Here is a 15541-nt window from a genome sequence, read left to right as displayed (position 1 = left end):
AATGACTAGTCACATATATGGTGTGCATATAGCTATCGTCACATATATCATACTAAGTATATAATTATATAATTTACCAGTTTATAAAAATAATAAATTAATGAAGAAGTCTCAAGAAACAAATTTGAAGGTATAAAATGCTAAAGGGTAATTATATTTTAAAAAGAAGAAACCAGTGTTGGTGTCTAAAACAAAATACCCAACTAACCCTGAGAAATCCAATAGCTTGACCCGACTGAACAGACTGTGGTAGTGATCTGTTTACCTACCTGTAATTTATCTTGTAATTCCTTATTGTGTAAGGTAAGAGAAGCAACTTTCGCTTGCAATAGGACAAGAAGATCTTGCTGGTCAGCTTCAGAACTTACATCCAATAAGCTATCAGCACCTTAGGAAAGAGAAAGGCAATTTAAAATAATATTTTAAAATTTTAACTGTTATTTCTCTGACCTCTAACAAACTTACTTTCTTTCTCGTCCAGACTAGGGATGAAAGCCCCCTCCAGCTGGATAGAGAAACAGAAATTCTCAAGTACTGGGGTCTCCTCACTCTCTAGCACAATACTAGATGCCTAGATACAAATAAACTCATTTGAAAACTGATGGATTTGGTCATACAGTTTCTGTTCACTTGATTAAGTGACATACCTCGGTTGTTTTTTATTCCTCCCATGCCCTATACATCCCACTTTATGAATCCTTTTAGAAAGATCTCTGGAATCTGGTTCACTTCTTATCCCCATGACCATTACCCTAGTTCAGACTTCATCACCATACCTGGTAACTGTACAAACGTCTTCCTAACAAATCTTTCTCTCTCCTCTAGAGAAAATGGAGCCTGTACCAACAACACTGTCAGACTAATCTCCCTAAAACATACTTTGATGGGGTCATGCCTTTGGTTCAAGTGCTTTAATTGCTCTCCCTCCATAAATAATCTCCAACTTCCTTTATCTGGATTTAAGGCCTCTCGGATCTGGCTCCAATCTACTTTTTTCAGGTTTATGACTCATCATGTCTTTCCCCAATATCCCATTTTCATCAGATTCATACCCTCTCTATTCTCAACACAAGACTGCTTCTTTAATTCTTCATCCATATGATTGCCCTTGTAGCATCTCTTTGGCTGGATAACTCTTAGGCATCCTTCAAGACCCACATCAGACCCTGCCTCTTCCTTAAGGCATTTGCTGACCACCCCTGCATGAAACAGGAGTCTCCAAATTCCACAATAAACACTGCTGGTAAACCACAACTGTTTGACATTCTACTGATTATCATGCTGAAATAACATCTAAAGCTATGCTACTCAAAGTTCTCACTGAGACAAGACAAGAAATGTGTTCCAGAATGTCATTCAATGTACTGCTTCCTTCACCCAGAAAGTCTTCCTATGGAAAAAAAAAAAACTGTCAGGTGGATGAAACAGTGTGCTTGGCGGGATGACTTTCTGGAATAATCCCTTTTTTTATTTTAGACTGGCAACAGTTTAGAGACCACACTCTGAACAGCACTGATCCAAATTTCACCGCTATTTAAAAAATGTCTCACAACCTAATGCAAGGATGAAAACTTCAGTCTTAATTTGGAAGGATGCAAAATGACATCTCTTCACAGAAATGCTTACTAAGGATATCTGGGGCCTAAACTACAGCTTTATGAGTGTTCTTGACATAGAGTCTGGTCAGCTTGGAATGAATCAGGGGATTTGGGAGCTGGAGGGTAATTCTAAGCAACAAAAATTCTAAGATAGGATGGATGGTTTTTAAAGTATCCAATGTAACAGTTGTGCAGTTATATTAACATTGTTCTCTACTAGGAATATTTCTTAACACATCATTAACTGGAGTTGTATTAATGTCTCAAGCATTAGTTTCTGCAAAAATTCCCCAGTCAATAGTGTGTTTATATGTCTAAATTCTGTAAGTTAAGTGCTCCAAACACATATGATATGCATAACAGATTGAGAAATTGAATGCTGGAGCAAAAAAAGGGGCCTTTGAAATAATCTATTCCACATTTCAAATTAATTCTGAAAGTACTGTACTACATTCTTAAAGGGTAAAGCAACAGGATGAACTCAATACAATGAATCAAACCTCCTTGAAGACAATATGGTCATATGTGATTTCACTGACACTCTTTTCAGGTCTGTTTAAAATCCAAAGTAGAAAAGCTCAAATATGGCAGCCGTGGAGGTGCTCAGTTGGCTCTCTCTTCAAGAAATAACCTGCTGCTCGGTCACAAGGAGGGCCACTAGTGGGCAGCTCACAGCCCGTGAACCTCATCTCAAAACAGTGTCTTAAAATGCATAAAATAGAACGTATAAGCTACAGCAATCGGCAGGCTTCTTTTGTAACCCATCAAATAACAAGATCGAGAAGCAGGTCTAATAACTGGCATAGTTTCTAGTAGAGATACTATAAACGATCTTTCAAGGTATCTGTAATAACAGTAAGGGGAGATGATACCATCTGTGAGTTCTCTTGGTGTCAAAATCAACTGATCTGCTAACACTGTTGGGGCTTACTGTCTATATTCATCACTGAAGGAAGTGCCAATGCTAAATTAGGAACAGATGAAAACAGATTCTTTTTTCATACCCAAGTTCAGGGGCTCCTTAAAATCTAGGTGAAAGCCCGCTGAAGTAGACAGCATCAGACTGTGAAATACTGGCAGTGTTTGGGTGGTGCCCAAGGTCCTCTGACTTCCCCAGACAGGGTACCTCTCCTTGGCCTTTGCTCTCTTAAAGGGACATGAAACAGAGACCAGTCATGGAAACAAAAACACATGCCCCTTCATCTTACCTGTAGTACTGTCACTTAGTCTGTCTCTGTTCTCTCGTATAGAACTAATCTCAGCCTGCTGGAACACAAAAATGACTTAAAATATATTCCTGAGTGTAACACTTTACAAGAGTCCAGCAAATTTTCCTCCTTGAGTTTACACAGGTTGGTGTGATCCTACTACGAAAACAGACTATCTCCAGGAAAGAAGATATTTTAAAATATAAGAACATAAAAGCAGCAATTAACCCCTGAGGTAAAATTTTGATTGAGAGGTTCCTAAGGATATATTCCCAAAATATTACAAAATGAAACTTCTCATGAATATTAAAAAAGTCTTTGAAGATTATAATAAAATTACATAATAGCTAATTTAGTGTGCTGTGTGCTAAAACTTGAGATTGTGAATACTGCTTTCATAATAGAGACAAACAGAAGTTTTACTTATCTAGGTAATATACTAAAATACATTAGAAGTATTTTTAGCTTTATCACTTTATTGATAAACCATTAACATATTAATTGCTTTTAAGAGAAATGGTAATCAATGAGATCTGTCAGGGAAAATACAGGTTATTTTATAAGGAAATAAGAATTCTTATGGCTGTGGACTGACAGTCCCTTAAAGATTTCCTCTAAACCTGTATCCTCAAATATCTGTCTTTTAATATATTGGAAAAATTCTTGAAACTTCAAAGCCAAACTCTCATTCCAAAACAAAATACAGTTACTTGCCAGAAATTACTAAGCTTTATCTAGATAAGCCACAGACCATGATAAGAGAGATAATTTTTCAGCAAAGAACTTCTGTAAAGGCTCAATGCTAAAAATAGAGTGGCTCATTTTTGGCAAGTGCTTATCATAACAAAAGCTTTATTTTCACTTAAAAAATAAGTGCTTATTTTTATTTTTTAACTCTATTACAGTATAATAAAGTATATACATTGAAAACTTTTAATTTGAGGAGTTTTAACAGATACACACCCAAGATACCACTGTAATCAAGATTCAGAATATTCCCATTACCTCTTAAGTTTCGTCATGCCTCATTAGCCAATCCCTGCCATTCCCAGGCAATCACACTACTCTTTTTTTCATTTTCTAGAATTCCTATAAAAGGAATGCTACAAGGGATGAACTTCTTTGAGCCTAGCTTCTTTCATTCAGCATGATGGTTTCCAGATTCATCTATGATACTGCTTGGCCAGCACCTCATTCTCTTTATGGCTGAGTAATACTCTTATATATAGATATATCTCATTATCCATTCACTTGTTGTAAGACATCTGGACTATTTCTAGTTTGGGGATATCTGAAAAAAGATGCTATAAACATTTGTGTACTTTTTGAGACATATTTTAATTTCTCTTGGGTAAACATCTGTGAGTGAATGGCTAGATGATATGTTAGGTGTCTACTGAACTTTTACAGAAACTGTCAAATGGTTTTCCAAAGTAGCTGTGAGCTTCCCTGGTGGCTCAGATGGTAAAGAATCGCCTGCAATGTGGGAGACCTGTTCAATCTGTGGGTTGGGAAGATCCCCTGGCGGAGGGCGTGGCAACCCACTCTAGTATTCTTGCCTGGAGAATCCTTATGAACAGAGGAGCCTGGAGGGCTGCAGTAGCTGTACCATTTTACATCCAACAGAGTATGAGAGTTCTAGTTCTTCCACATCATCACCACCCACTGGCATTTTTTTACCTTTTTAAACTTTAGCTATTACAAATGGTGGTGTCCTTTTTATCTTTCTGTGATTTTTTTTAAAGAAATAAGTCTTTTTACACTCTAATTCTGAAAAACATTATCTGTCATATTGTTCTTTGGAATGCATTTGCCCCGTTTGAGCCATAATCATATTAGAAGATATTAGGATGGTAATTATAAAGGCATAACTTCCTTTCCTTGCCTTATATTTTAATAAAATCTAGTTAACACAAGGGAGATGATAGGTTGATAGAATCTTTTTAGATCAATGTGCATCTAAGTTAAACGTAAATTTATTTTTAGTAATTCTTAGATAGGGGAAATAAATACACAATTATGCCATTGAAATTTCACTTTAACAATTATAAATTTTACTTTTTTTCCAAGTACAATTTCCTAGTGATACTTAGGTAAACAAATATTAAATTGAAATATCCTCTCATTCCTTAAAATACGTTCCAACCACAAATCTAGAGAATCAGGTTGAATGGATTTACTAACATTTCTAAAATAAATACATATTACTTTTATAATTATATAAAAATATATAATTACTTCTTAGTAAGACATCAGAGACTATCCATTTCTTTCTTTTTTATTGATATTATGTCAACTCAATTTAGAAATATGACTGGTTATCAGGTAAGTTCTTATCTCTGTCCTTTTTTTAAATGAAGAAAATTAAATAGTTAATAAATATATTCAGTCTACTCTTTTTTTATGGAGTCCTCACCAGAAAAAATAATTAGAGGATGCCTTCTGATGAAAAGGTTGTAAACAAAATGACTGGGAAGTATATTCTCTTTTACCCAGTGCTATATAACTTAAGTCAAATCTATTGTATATCTTAAAATTAAGTAATAAGTTGGACACAGAAAAGAAATACCTTGAAGGGTGGTTCAGCAAAAAATACTGATTCCTTTCCTGAAAGTGGTGTTGAAGTTATTGATCTTGGGGAAGACACATCACTCAACTAAAAAACCAAAATGAAAACCATCAACAAGGAATTCTTCAAAAGTTTTTCTTCTCCAGTGCCAAAGCATTAGCCTATTTAACCAATGCAAATAAATGTAATAGTAATTATGCTTAGTTTCAATTAATTCAAGGGTAACATGTTTTCAATACAATTTACCTATCTCAAATACTTTCTGAAAGTTTACAGAGTAGAAATAACTAAGGAACTTCGCTCCTATATTTACTAGAACTTTATAAATTTATAAAACTTCTATTGCATATTGAGAATATTATTAATGAATATGCTAACATATTTAATATTGCTTATTGAAGGAGATATTCCTCTCAAATACTTGATAAAGATTATTCTATTTATGGCCTATGCTTCTTTTAATAATAAACCCTGGCTTGTTTTTATTTACCATTTCATAGTTATTCAAGCTTCCCCTTCTACTCAGTAATCACTATAAGCTCAAAAATGAAAGCTGCTTTAATGTTAGTCAACCTTAAATGTAATATGAAAGGCAAATATATTTCAATAATGTTTGATAAAACAACTAAAATTCATTTTCAACTAATGTCTCACTGGTCACACATTCTCCCTACTTTACTAGAGCTGTTAATGTGAGCTCTGACTGAGCTTATTATCTTAAGGAAAAAGGTCCTGTCATAGATTTTGAGAATTCTGAAACTTACAAAAACATACAGTCTAATTCTTCAGCTTTGAAATAAGTAAGAATCAACATCATTTCCCTACTATAATCAAAATTCTTCATATCACTATTTGTAGTTTAAAACCGCTAAAGAAAATTTTAAATGTGCATTTAAGGGGCAATTTTAAAACAGTTCTTTTTGACCTAAACACAAAATGACAAAATTATGGCTTTGTTGTTATATGTTTTTTCATTGTTGGTTTTCTTTCATTTTTACCTGGGTAGGACTGATAGGAGGTGGTGGAGCTTTGCGTTTTTTTGGAGTTCCACTTCTCTCTGAGCTTATTTTAGAGACTTGATCATGCTGAAAGTTATCACAGTCCAAAGAATGGAGGTGGGTTAGTTAGGTTAGTAAAGTCTGAGTAAATAGCTTCATCAAACAAATGAGAAAAACCTCAACAGTTCATGCACTTCTTACTTTATCAAGTTCTGAAACCTGCTACCAACATAAAGTAATATGCATGCTCCAAGTGTTCTTCTAGCAGTCCATGCTTTAAAGTAAGAAAATAAAAAACACAAGACAAAACCAGATTGAGTTGGTGTGCAGAACTTGGAAAGGAGAGGATAAGGAATTGTTTACCACAATTTAGAACCCAGAATATGTTCATAATCTAGCTCTCATCTTAATGCAAAGCAGTGGTATTTCCCCTACCTTTTCATTACTTCCATTACTTCTCTTAAAAATGTACAGTTGACCCTCCATATCCACAAGTTCCACACCCACAGATTCAACCATCTGCATATCCCAGAATCACAGATACAGACAGCCAACTGTACCACACTATTTTATATAAGAGACTTGAGTGTCTGCAGATTTTGCTATTCCCTGCAGATACCAAGGAATTACTATGAATATGGGGGAAAGGGAGAACTTCATCTCCGAAGGTTATGGATAAATAACACAACTGGTACAAAATAAATTCAGTATCAAGTATTTGCTCAGTATGATCATTTTTCCAAGAAACTTGACATAAATAAAATAGTCAAATACGTAGCTCACTAATAAACCATAGTGACTATGTTTTTAAGAAAAACTCCAAAGTAACAGGTAAACATCTCAATTTCTATTTGTGAAAAATGAATGACATTTTAGAAAAGATCTAATTAAAATGAAAGTGGCAAATCTCATATTTTCATTAAATATCTAACACGGATATGGATAGAGTTCTGTAATCATGTGATATTACAAGTAGTTAAAATACTGTTGTTCTCAGAGTTAAAAATCACATCAAACCTTTTCACACCAATAGGAAATATTAGTACATTTCAGAAAAAAGATGAATATATGAGTAGCAAGTTTAAAGTTACATGCTTTGGGAACAGGTTAAATCATTAAGAAAATATTTACCCCTTTACAGTGAATCATTTATTCTCAAGATATTTTACTTCTTAAGAAGTTTCAGCCTAGTCTTAATCACTTTCCTAATGGCCCACAGAGTGGTTTAATCAGAACATGTTCAAATTCCCACAAGCAATGATAAAAAAGAATCTCCTCTTCCAAAGATAAATACCTGCTTTGGTTTTGTTGGTGTCTTTAAATCTATACAAGAAAAATGAGAGAGAGAGAAAAAAAAAAACAACCCATAAGAACCATAATGACTCATATCCACTTTGGGTTGGGGGGGTATATAAACACACACTCGCACACAAACACACCCATATACACAACATACACAATATTCAACACTTCATTTTTCCCCAGGAATATATTTAAAAGAATAATATATTGTACAAATTCCTTTATTCTTTGGGGAAAATGGAGTGGGATAAATTTGAAACAACATTGGCTATTTTCTTTCACATACCAGCATCCTGAGAGATTTTTGATAATAGAAGGCTTTGAATTCCTGCATTTTCCGAGAGTTTGGAATAATGTAAGGCATTGTGTCCAAGAGAATCTACAAGGTTTAGGTCTGCACCCTTTTTAATTAAGGCTTCTACGATGTTTAAGCTGCCAATCTCACAAGCCAGCATGAGAGCAGTTCTAAAGAATGAGGAGACAAAAAATCAGTACAAACAAAATCTGGAAACTTTTGCTAGGAAATCATTTCATTTGTCTTAAAAACAGAGAAAAGGAGATTAAGTGCAGTTAAACCTGTACTACTCTTAATACTCCAGGAAATTCAAAGTGGAATGCTACCAAAATCGGGTAGCTGTTTTATAAAACCTCAGATTAAATCATAAAAAATATTAGGTCAAATAACATAGACATAATCTTCTAACTATGATGAAATTTAAATATGACTGGCACAAATCTTGTCTTTTTCTCAAATCAAATTTTATAAAGAACCTATAACATTATTAAGACTGTTTTTTTTTTTTTAAATAACAACCAATATGTTTACTTTTATTTTGCCTGAAAAGTCAAAGGAAATGACCTATCCATTTTAACATTTAATAATGTCATCATAGACACAGTTAGCTATGATGCTCCCAGAGGTCTGGAGAATATATTTTTTTAAGTCAAAACAGATTCTTAATTATCCAAAAAAGGTAGAAAACAGTAAAGAAGTTAAAACTGCTTTAAAACAAATGATCCAAAGTACAGCTGTGAAAACTTCTCAGAATGTGGATATCAGTGAAATCACGTGCTTTCTAATTCTGTGGTACCTTCCATTTTTGTCTCTGGAATTTACATCTGCTCCATGATCCAGAAGAAAGCGACAGACCTCACTGTGGCCATTTTGTACTGCAAGAAGCAGTGGTATATTCCCATCCTAGGAGACAAAGTCAGATTAAGATTTTAATTTAGAAGTCAAATACCAGAATTGCAAAGGTCCTGATTCCTTCTGTACTTTTTCCTGATTTGTCCTGCTGGTCTTATATTTGACCCACCAATATAGTCTGCCCCCCCAGAAGGCCAAAATCACACACTGACACAACCCTTCTTATGGAATTTCACTGACTGTCGGCTTTTCCTAAGGAGCCAGGCTCTTGGGCTCCTTGATCCCTTGACTGTCATTCAGTCTGGTGATGATGAGAGAGAAAGTGGAACGCAAAGTATGTCAAGGCTTGAGGCAAGTATACCATGTTGATTGAGAGATGGCTCTCCATGTTCCAGAGAAATGAAGGGTTGTTTCCTCATGGCATTACTGGGTCCCATGCTCTCTAAGCACTTTCTTCTAAGTATCCTAGCATCCTGCCATGCCATCAACTGTCTTCTCGGAAAGCATATGCTTTCATAATTTTACTAGGTATCAAAACATAAGTTAAGAGTTTATTTGTCCATTACTGACACATGACAAGATAAAGAAACTGATGGAAAGAAAGGTTTGTTTAATATAACAATTGACAATTCCTTTAGGAAAAAATTACAAAATGAATTAAGAATCTCAACATCAGCTCATACAAATTACAACATCTCAACATCAGCTCATACAAATTACAAAATGAATTAAGAATCTCAACATCACAGTCTAAAACAAATGAAAAAAATACCAGGAGAATTTATAGGTGACAATTTCCATAATCTTAGGGTGAAGAGGGGACCTGACTCAAATTATGCAAGCCATAAAGAGAAGCTCTTATTCTGTTCTTGCATTGACGATTCCCCACATATGGGGTTGACAATAATTTTCAGGCAGAATGTATTCAAATAGGCAAAGGAAAAAAAAAGTTATAGTATATCCAATTATTTTAACATGGGGATATTTAAAAATACAACTGCTACTTAAAGATTAAATATTCACTCAGAGTAGAACTTCAGAATTCCTAGAAAATTATCTCTGTGAAGTTATAATACTTTCTGGTTATAAAGTATTGAGATTCACCAAGTGTGAATTTATTTACAGATTCTAAATGCTCACTTCACAATGTCCCCATCAGGTGTAACTTATACATGTCAAGTCCCATGCTGCTGCTGCTGCTGCTAAGTCGCTTCAGTCGTGTCCGACTCTGTGCGACCCCATAGACGGCAGCCCACCAGGCTCCCCCGCCCCTGGGATTCTCCAGGCAAGAACACTGGAGTGGGTTGCCATTTCCTTCTCCAATGCATGACAGGGAAAAGTGAAAGTTAAGTCGCTCAGTCATGTCCGACTCTTAGCGACCCCATGGACTGCAGCCTAACAGGCTCCTCTGCCCATGGGATTTTCCAGCCAAGAGTACTGGAGTGGGTTGCCATTGCCTTCTCCTATGCTATAGCAGGAAATTCAGTGCTGTAAACAGGAGCAAGAGGCATGTGAATTCATTCTTGAAATAGTCCAGCAAGGTTAAAATAGGCTATAAGTGGTCTTTACAGTTGAAAAACACTATCCGGGAGCACCAAAGGTGATATATGGGGGTGCAGAAAGAAAATAATAGAACTGTTTAGACTTATTTTTTATTTATTAAAAGTCAAGAAAATAAGTCTTATTAATATTCAGGTTGATAGTAAGCCATGTGTCCATCCTTTGAAATAAATACTGAAAGCGCATGCTGCAAAACGTTTTATTAACAATTTAAGGACCAATGGGGCTAATACCAAAATCTGTTTTGCACAAGAGAATCTAGGTCAGAAAGCAGCAAACTTTTGCCAAATGCTCCAGAAGGAGCCCATGGTGCTCTAGAAACCAAGGTCCATCTCCACTTCTAGTGGTCATCTGGTACTTACCAAATCCTTGAGGTTTATGGGGCTTTTGTGCTCGCAAAGGACTTGCACAGCTTGAAGGCAGCCCTGTGTGGCTAAGGGAAGGAAGACACAGAAACCACAGCAAATCACAAAGCTAGTCTCACAACCAGGGGCATCAAACACTTCTAGGAAAGAAAATTCACGTCCACCCACTATGCAGATGATGCTTGGCTGCACTGAAGAGAAACGATGTTCAGTTCAGTTCAGTTCAGTTCAGTCGCTCAGTCGTGTCCGACTCTCCGCGACCCCATGAATCACAGCACGCCAGGCCTCCCTGTCCATCACCAACTCCCGGAGTACACTCAAACTCATGTCCACAGAGTCGGTGATGCCATCCAGCCATCTCATTCTCCGTCGTCCCCTTCTCCTCCCGCCCCCAACCTTTCCCAGCATCAGAGTCTTTTCCAGTGAGTCAACTCGTCTCATGAGGTGGCCAAAGTATTGGAGTTTCAGCTTTAGCATCAGTCCCTCCAATGAACATCCAGGATTGATCTCCTTTAGAATGGACTGGTTGGATCTCCTTGCAGTATAAGGGACTCTCAAGAGTCTTCTCCAACACCACAGTTCAAAAGCATCGATTCTTCGGCGATCAGCTTTCTTCACAGTCCAACTCTCACATCCATACATGACCACGGGAAAAACCATTGCCTTGACTAGACGGACCTTGGACGGCAAAGTAATGTCTCTGCTTTTTAATATACTATCAAGGTTGGTCATAACTTTCCTTCCAAGGAGCAAGCGTCTTTTAATTTCATGGCTGCAATCAGCATCTGCAGTGATTTTGGAGCCCAAAAAAACAAAGTCTGACACTGTTTCCACTGTTTTTCCATCTATTTCCCATGAAGTGATGGGACCAGATGCCATGATCTTTGTTTTCTGAATGTTGAGCTTCAAGCCAACATTTTCACTCTCCTCTTTCACTTTCATCAAGAGGCTTTTGAGTTCCTCTTCACTTTCTGCCATAAGGGTGGTGTCATCTGCATATCTGAGGTTATTGATATTTCTCCCAGCAATCTTGATTCCAGCTTGTGCTTCTTCCAGCCCAGCGTTCCTCATGATGTACTCTGCATATAAGTTAAATAAGCGGGGTGACAATATACAACCTTGACGCACTCCTTTTCCTATTTGGAACCAGTCTGTTGTTCCATGACCGGTTCTAACTGTTGCTTCCTGACCTGCATACAGGTTTCTCAAGAGGCAGGTCAGGTGGTCTGGGATTCCCATCTCTTTCAGAATGTTCCACAGTTTATTGTGATCCACACAGTCAAAGGCTTTGGCATAGTCAATGAAGCAGAAATAGATGTTTTTCTGAAACTCTCTTGCTTTCTCCATGATCCAGCGGATGTTGGCAATTTGATCTCTGGTGCCTCTGCCTTTTCTAAAACCTGCTTGAACATCTGGGAGTTCACGGTTTACATACTGCTGAAGCCTGGCTTGGAGAATTTTGAGCATGACTTTACTAGCGTGTGAGATGAGTGCAATTGTGCGGTAGTTTGAGCATTCTTTGGCATTGCCTTTCTTTGGGATTGGAATGAAGACTGACCTCTTCCAGTCCTGTGGCCACTGCTGAGTTTTCCAAATCTGCTGGCATATTGAGTGCAGCACTTTCACAGCATCATCTTTCAAGACTTGAAATAGCTCAACTGGAATTCCATCACCTCCACTAGCTTTGTTCCTAGTGATGCTTTCTAAGGCCCACTTGACTTCACATTCCAAGATGTCTGGCTCTAGGTCAGTAGGATGGATAAATTAGTGGTGTTTTAAAATACTGTTTAATTTCAGTGTCATCCAGATCTACGGTCAGCGCTTGCCAGTTGTTGGCTGCCTTGAGGCAAACATTTGGCTTAGCTCTTCGTGCATGGTAAGTCACTTCAGTTGTCTCCGACTCCTTGTGATCCCCTGGACTGTCGCCCACCAGACTCCTCTGTCCATGGGATTCTCCAGGCAAAAATACTTGAGTGGGTTGCCATGCCCTCCTCCAGGGGATCTTCCCGACCCAGGGATTGAACCCACATCTCTTAAGTCTCCATCGGCAGGCAGATTTCTTACCACTAGTGCCACCTGGGAAGCCCCAAGGTTTTCTACAACTAGGACTAAAAGAAATTTGTAAATCTAATCATCCCAGAGTCCTGTATCAACATTTTGTCACTTGAAACTGTGTGACCGATAGTAAAACCAAACCTTGATATATAAAATTGATGGAAGTCCCTTTTAATCCCCAAGCAAAGGAAAAACAATCTGTGCCACACATTACCTGAAATCTACAAATGCTCAAAAGTCTCTTAAACAAGAACCTCACATTAATTAAAGTATAATAATCATGACAGTGTTTACTAGTTTTTGGCAGGCGATTGACAAATTCTAGCTGTATTCCTCAGTAAAACCCTACACAATCTGCAAACTGAGGAAAAGGGGAATAATGTCTAGGAATGGTGACAGAAAACAGCATCAGGAATAACAGTGGTAAGGTTAATGGCTTAAATAAGGAAAACGAAAATGTACTGTTTCTCATGGTAGAAGACAGCAAATAAGAGAAGCAAAATTACCTGCATAATGTAAAGCTGTTTTCCCAGAGCTGTCGATACTTTCAGCTGGGCATTTAGACTATAACACAAAAATCAATAAATACGTATAGTAAATTTCAGTTCTATTCAGTTCATCCTTTTTCTGCAAGGTATGATGCAACTTACTAAGCAAAGTATAAACCTGAATAAGCCCCAGCTGCTGTGCTCCAGGAGCTTATGGTCTCATGGGGAGAGAGACTCACCTCGAAGCAGTCAAGACACAAGTGAACTGTTACCTCTCTATTCTATCAGCTCTGTCACCAACAGATCATCCCCACCAGCAAAACAACATGCTCTAGGAATTCTTATCATGATCCCACCTGTCCCCCATTTCCTAATTCTCTATCCCGCTTCACAAAACCAACCTTCTGTTAAGAAGTGCCTGCACACACACCATCTCCCTGCCTCTTGTTCATTCCCAGACCCACTGCAGTTGGGCGTCTGTCCTCAATATTCCTTGAGGAATATTCCCTGGATCAGGGAATCCAAGTCACCAACCACCTTCATATTTCTAATGACGACAAACATTTCTGTTCTCCTCTCATCAACCTCTTACCTGCAATCCACTCCCTCTTCTCCAAACACTCTCCTCTCAGCACCTGGTGTCCTGCCTGGCCCATCCAATTGTGGTTTTCCTCCCACTGCTCTGGCCACCCTTCCCCAGAGGGGAACACAGGGCTACCCAGTGTTTCTTCTTCTTTCCGCTATCACCCTGGGTCGTCTTATCCACACCCACAGCTCAAAACTCCGTCGAGAAGCTTATGCCTCCCAAATGTATATCTTAACAATGACAACAAAACTACTTCACAAGTATTGGCTATTATGTGCCAGGCACTGTTTAAGGAATGGTTTTAAGGCTGCTAACAACCCTGATTAGATACCATTAACTCCATTGACAGATGAGGAAACTGAGGTACAAAGAAGTTAGTAACTTCCTCGGGTCACAGTAAGTGGCAGAGCTAGAATTCAGACCCAGACAGGCTGCGTGGAGCCTGTGTTCATGTCAGTACACAGCAGACGGCATCTCTGAGCCTGGGTTTCATAACCCACTGCCTATAGGCACCTCAAACGCAACACAACCAAAACTTCTGGGGTCCCCTCCTGGTGCAGCTTGATCCTCCCAACCCACCCTGCCACTGTCAACAGCACATTCATCTCTCTAGTCCCAGGGCAACCACCGAGTCATCCTTGATTTCTGCTCCCCCCCCCATATCTAGTCTACCACCATGTCTGTCAATTCTGTACCCCAAACACACCCTAATCAACTCTCCTCTTTTCCTCCATCATCACCACCTGGTCTGAGCCAAAATCTACTCACCTTGACAGCCTTGACGGCCACCTGGCTATCTTCACGGTTTGCTTTTTCCTTCTTTAGTCAATTCTCTATACAAATAGAGAGACCTTCTAAACTGTCAGTGTAGCTCTTTACTTCCAAGTCCTCCAGAGTTCCATCATGTCACACAAGGCTGCATCCTGGGCCCTTCTTTTTTTGTGGCCTTACTGTGTAGCATGAGGGATCCCTCATCAGGGATCAAACCTGCTACAGGGGACGCACAGAGTCTTAACCACTGGACCGTCAGGAGAGTCCCATGGGCCCTTCTTTTTCTTTCTCCCTAACTTCCCCCACGTCTCCTCACTGGCTTTCTTTCCTCCCTGACTACTTAGTGCCCTTCTGACCTTTTGCACTTGTAAAAGGTCTTTTGCAAAAGGTCCGATCTTAGGTCTTTTGCATTTGCTTTTCTGTCAGCTTGGAACACTTTCCCATGGCTCTCTGCACCGCTTAATTTTCAGCTTGAATCTCAGCTCCTCTACAGAGGCCCTCCAGAATACCTCTCACAATACTCTTGTCAGTTTGCTTCTTGCTGCTGCTAAGTCACTTCAGTCGTGTCCGACTCTGTGCGACCCCATAGACGGAAGCCCGTTTGCTTCTTAGTGATGTGCAATTTGTCGTGGGCATTTGTGTCTTTGCTCACCAAGTGGCAAGCTCCAGCAGGATGGGGGCTGCTCTGTTCACGAGTAAACACTCGCCATTTAACACAGTGCCCAGGGCCCACTTGCTAGAGGACAGAGCAGGGGATGGGGGGCAGGGGGTAGGAGAGGTCATCTGAATTTGAAGACTCTCACAAGGCTCTCTTTGTGCTCATTGCCTTGAGGAGGGGGAACTCTGAAATGGTAGTCCCTGGAGAAGGGAAGTCTCTCCAGTAGACAGATAGTA

General features: G+C 38.5%; 1 protein-coding gene across 7 annotated transcripts in view; it reads right to left on the bottom strand.

Moving 5' to 3' along the window:
* RAI14 (retinoic acid induced 14) overlaps positions 1 to 15541 on the bottom strand; it is a 172254-nt gene that overhangs the window by 10695 nt on the left and 146018 nt on the right. For 3 of the 7 annotated variants that reach the window (XM_055422196.2, XM_088827645.1, XM_055422197.2), the window contains exons 6-14: positions 13309 to 13366; positions 10745 to 10815; positions 8767 to 8873; positions 7962 to 8140; positions 7668 to 7696; positions 6374 to 6460; positions 5376 to 5462; positions 2807 to 2864; positions 270 to 388 (exon numbers count right to left, since the gene is read on the bottom strand). In XM_055422196.2, coding sequence (XP_055278171.2) covers positions 270 to 388; positions 2807 to 2864; positions 5376 to 5462; positions 6374 to 6460; positions 7668 to 7696; positions 7962 to 8140; positions 8767 to 8873; positions 10745 to 10815; positions 13309 to 13366 — 795 coding nt within the window. The remainder of the gene's footprint in view (positions 1 to 269; positions 389 to 2806; positions 2865 to 5375; positions 5463 to 6373; positions 6461 to 7667; positions 7697 to 7961; positions 8141 to 8766; positions 8874 to 10744; positions 10816 to 13308; positions 13367 to 15541) is intronic. The other 4 variants (XM_055422198.2, XM_055422199.2, XM_055422200.2 and 1 more) reach the window with 4 other exon arrangements.

Source organism: Moschus berezovskii, chromosome 18, assembly GCF_049115385.1.
Source record: "Moschus berezovskii isolate FMDL1 chromosome 18, NW_MosBer_1.0, whole genome shotgun sequence".
Taxonomy (NCBI): domain Eukaryota; kingdom Metazoa; phylum Chordata; class Mammalia; order Artiodactyla; family Moschidae; genus Moschus; species Moschus berezovskii.
This window is presented reverse-complemented; position numbering and strand designations above follow the sequence as displayed.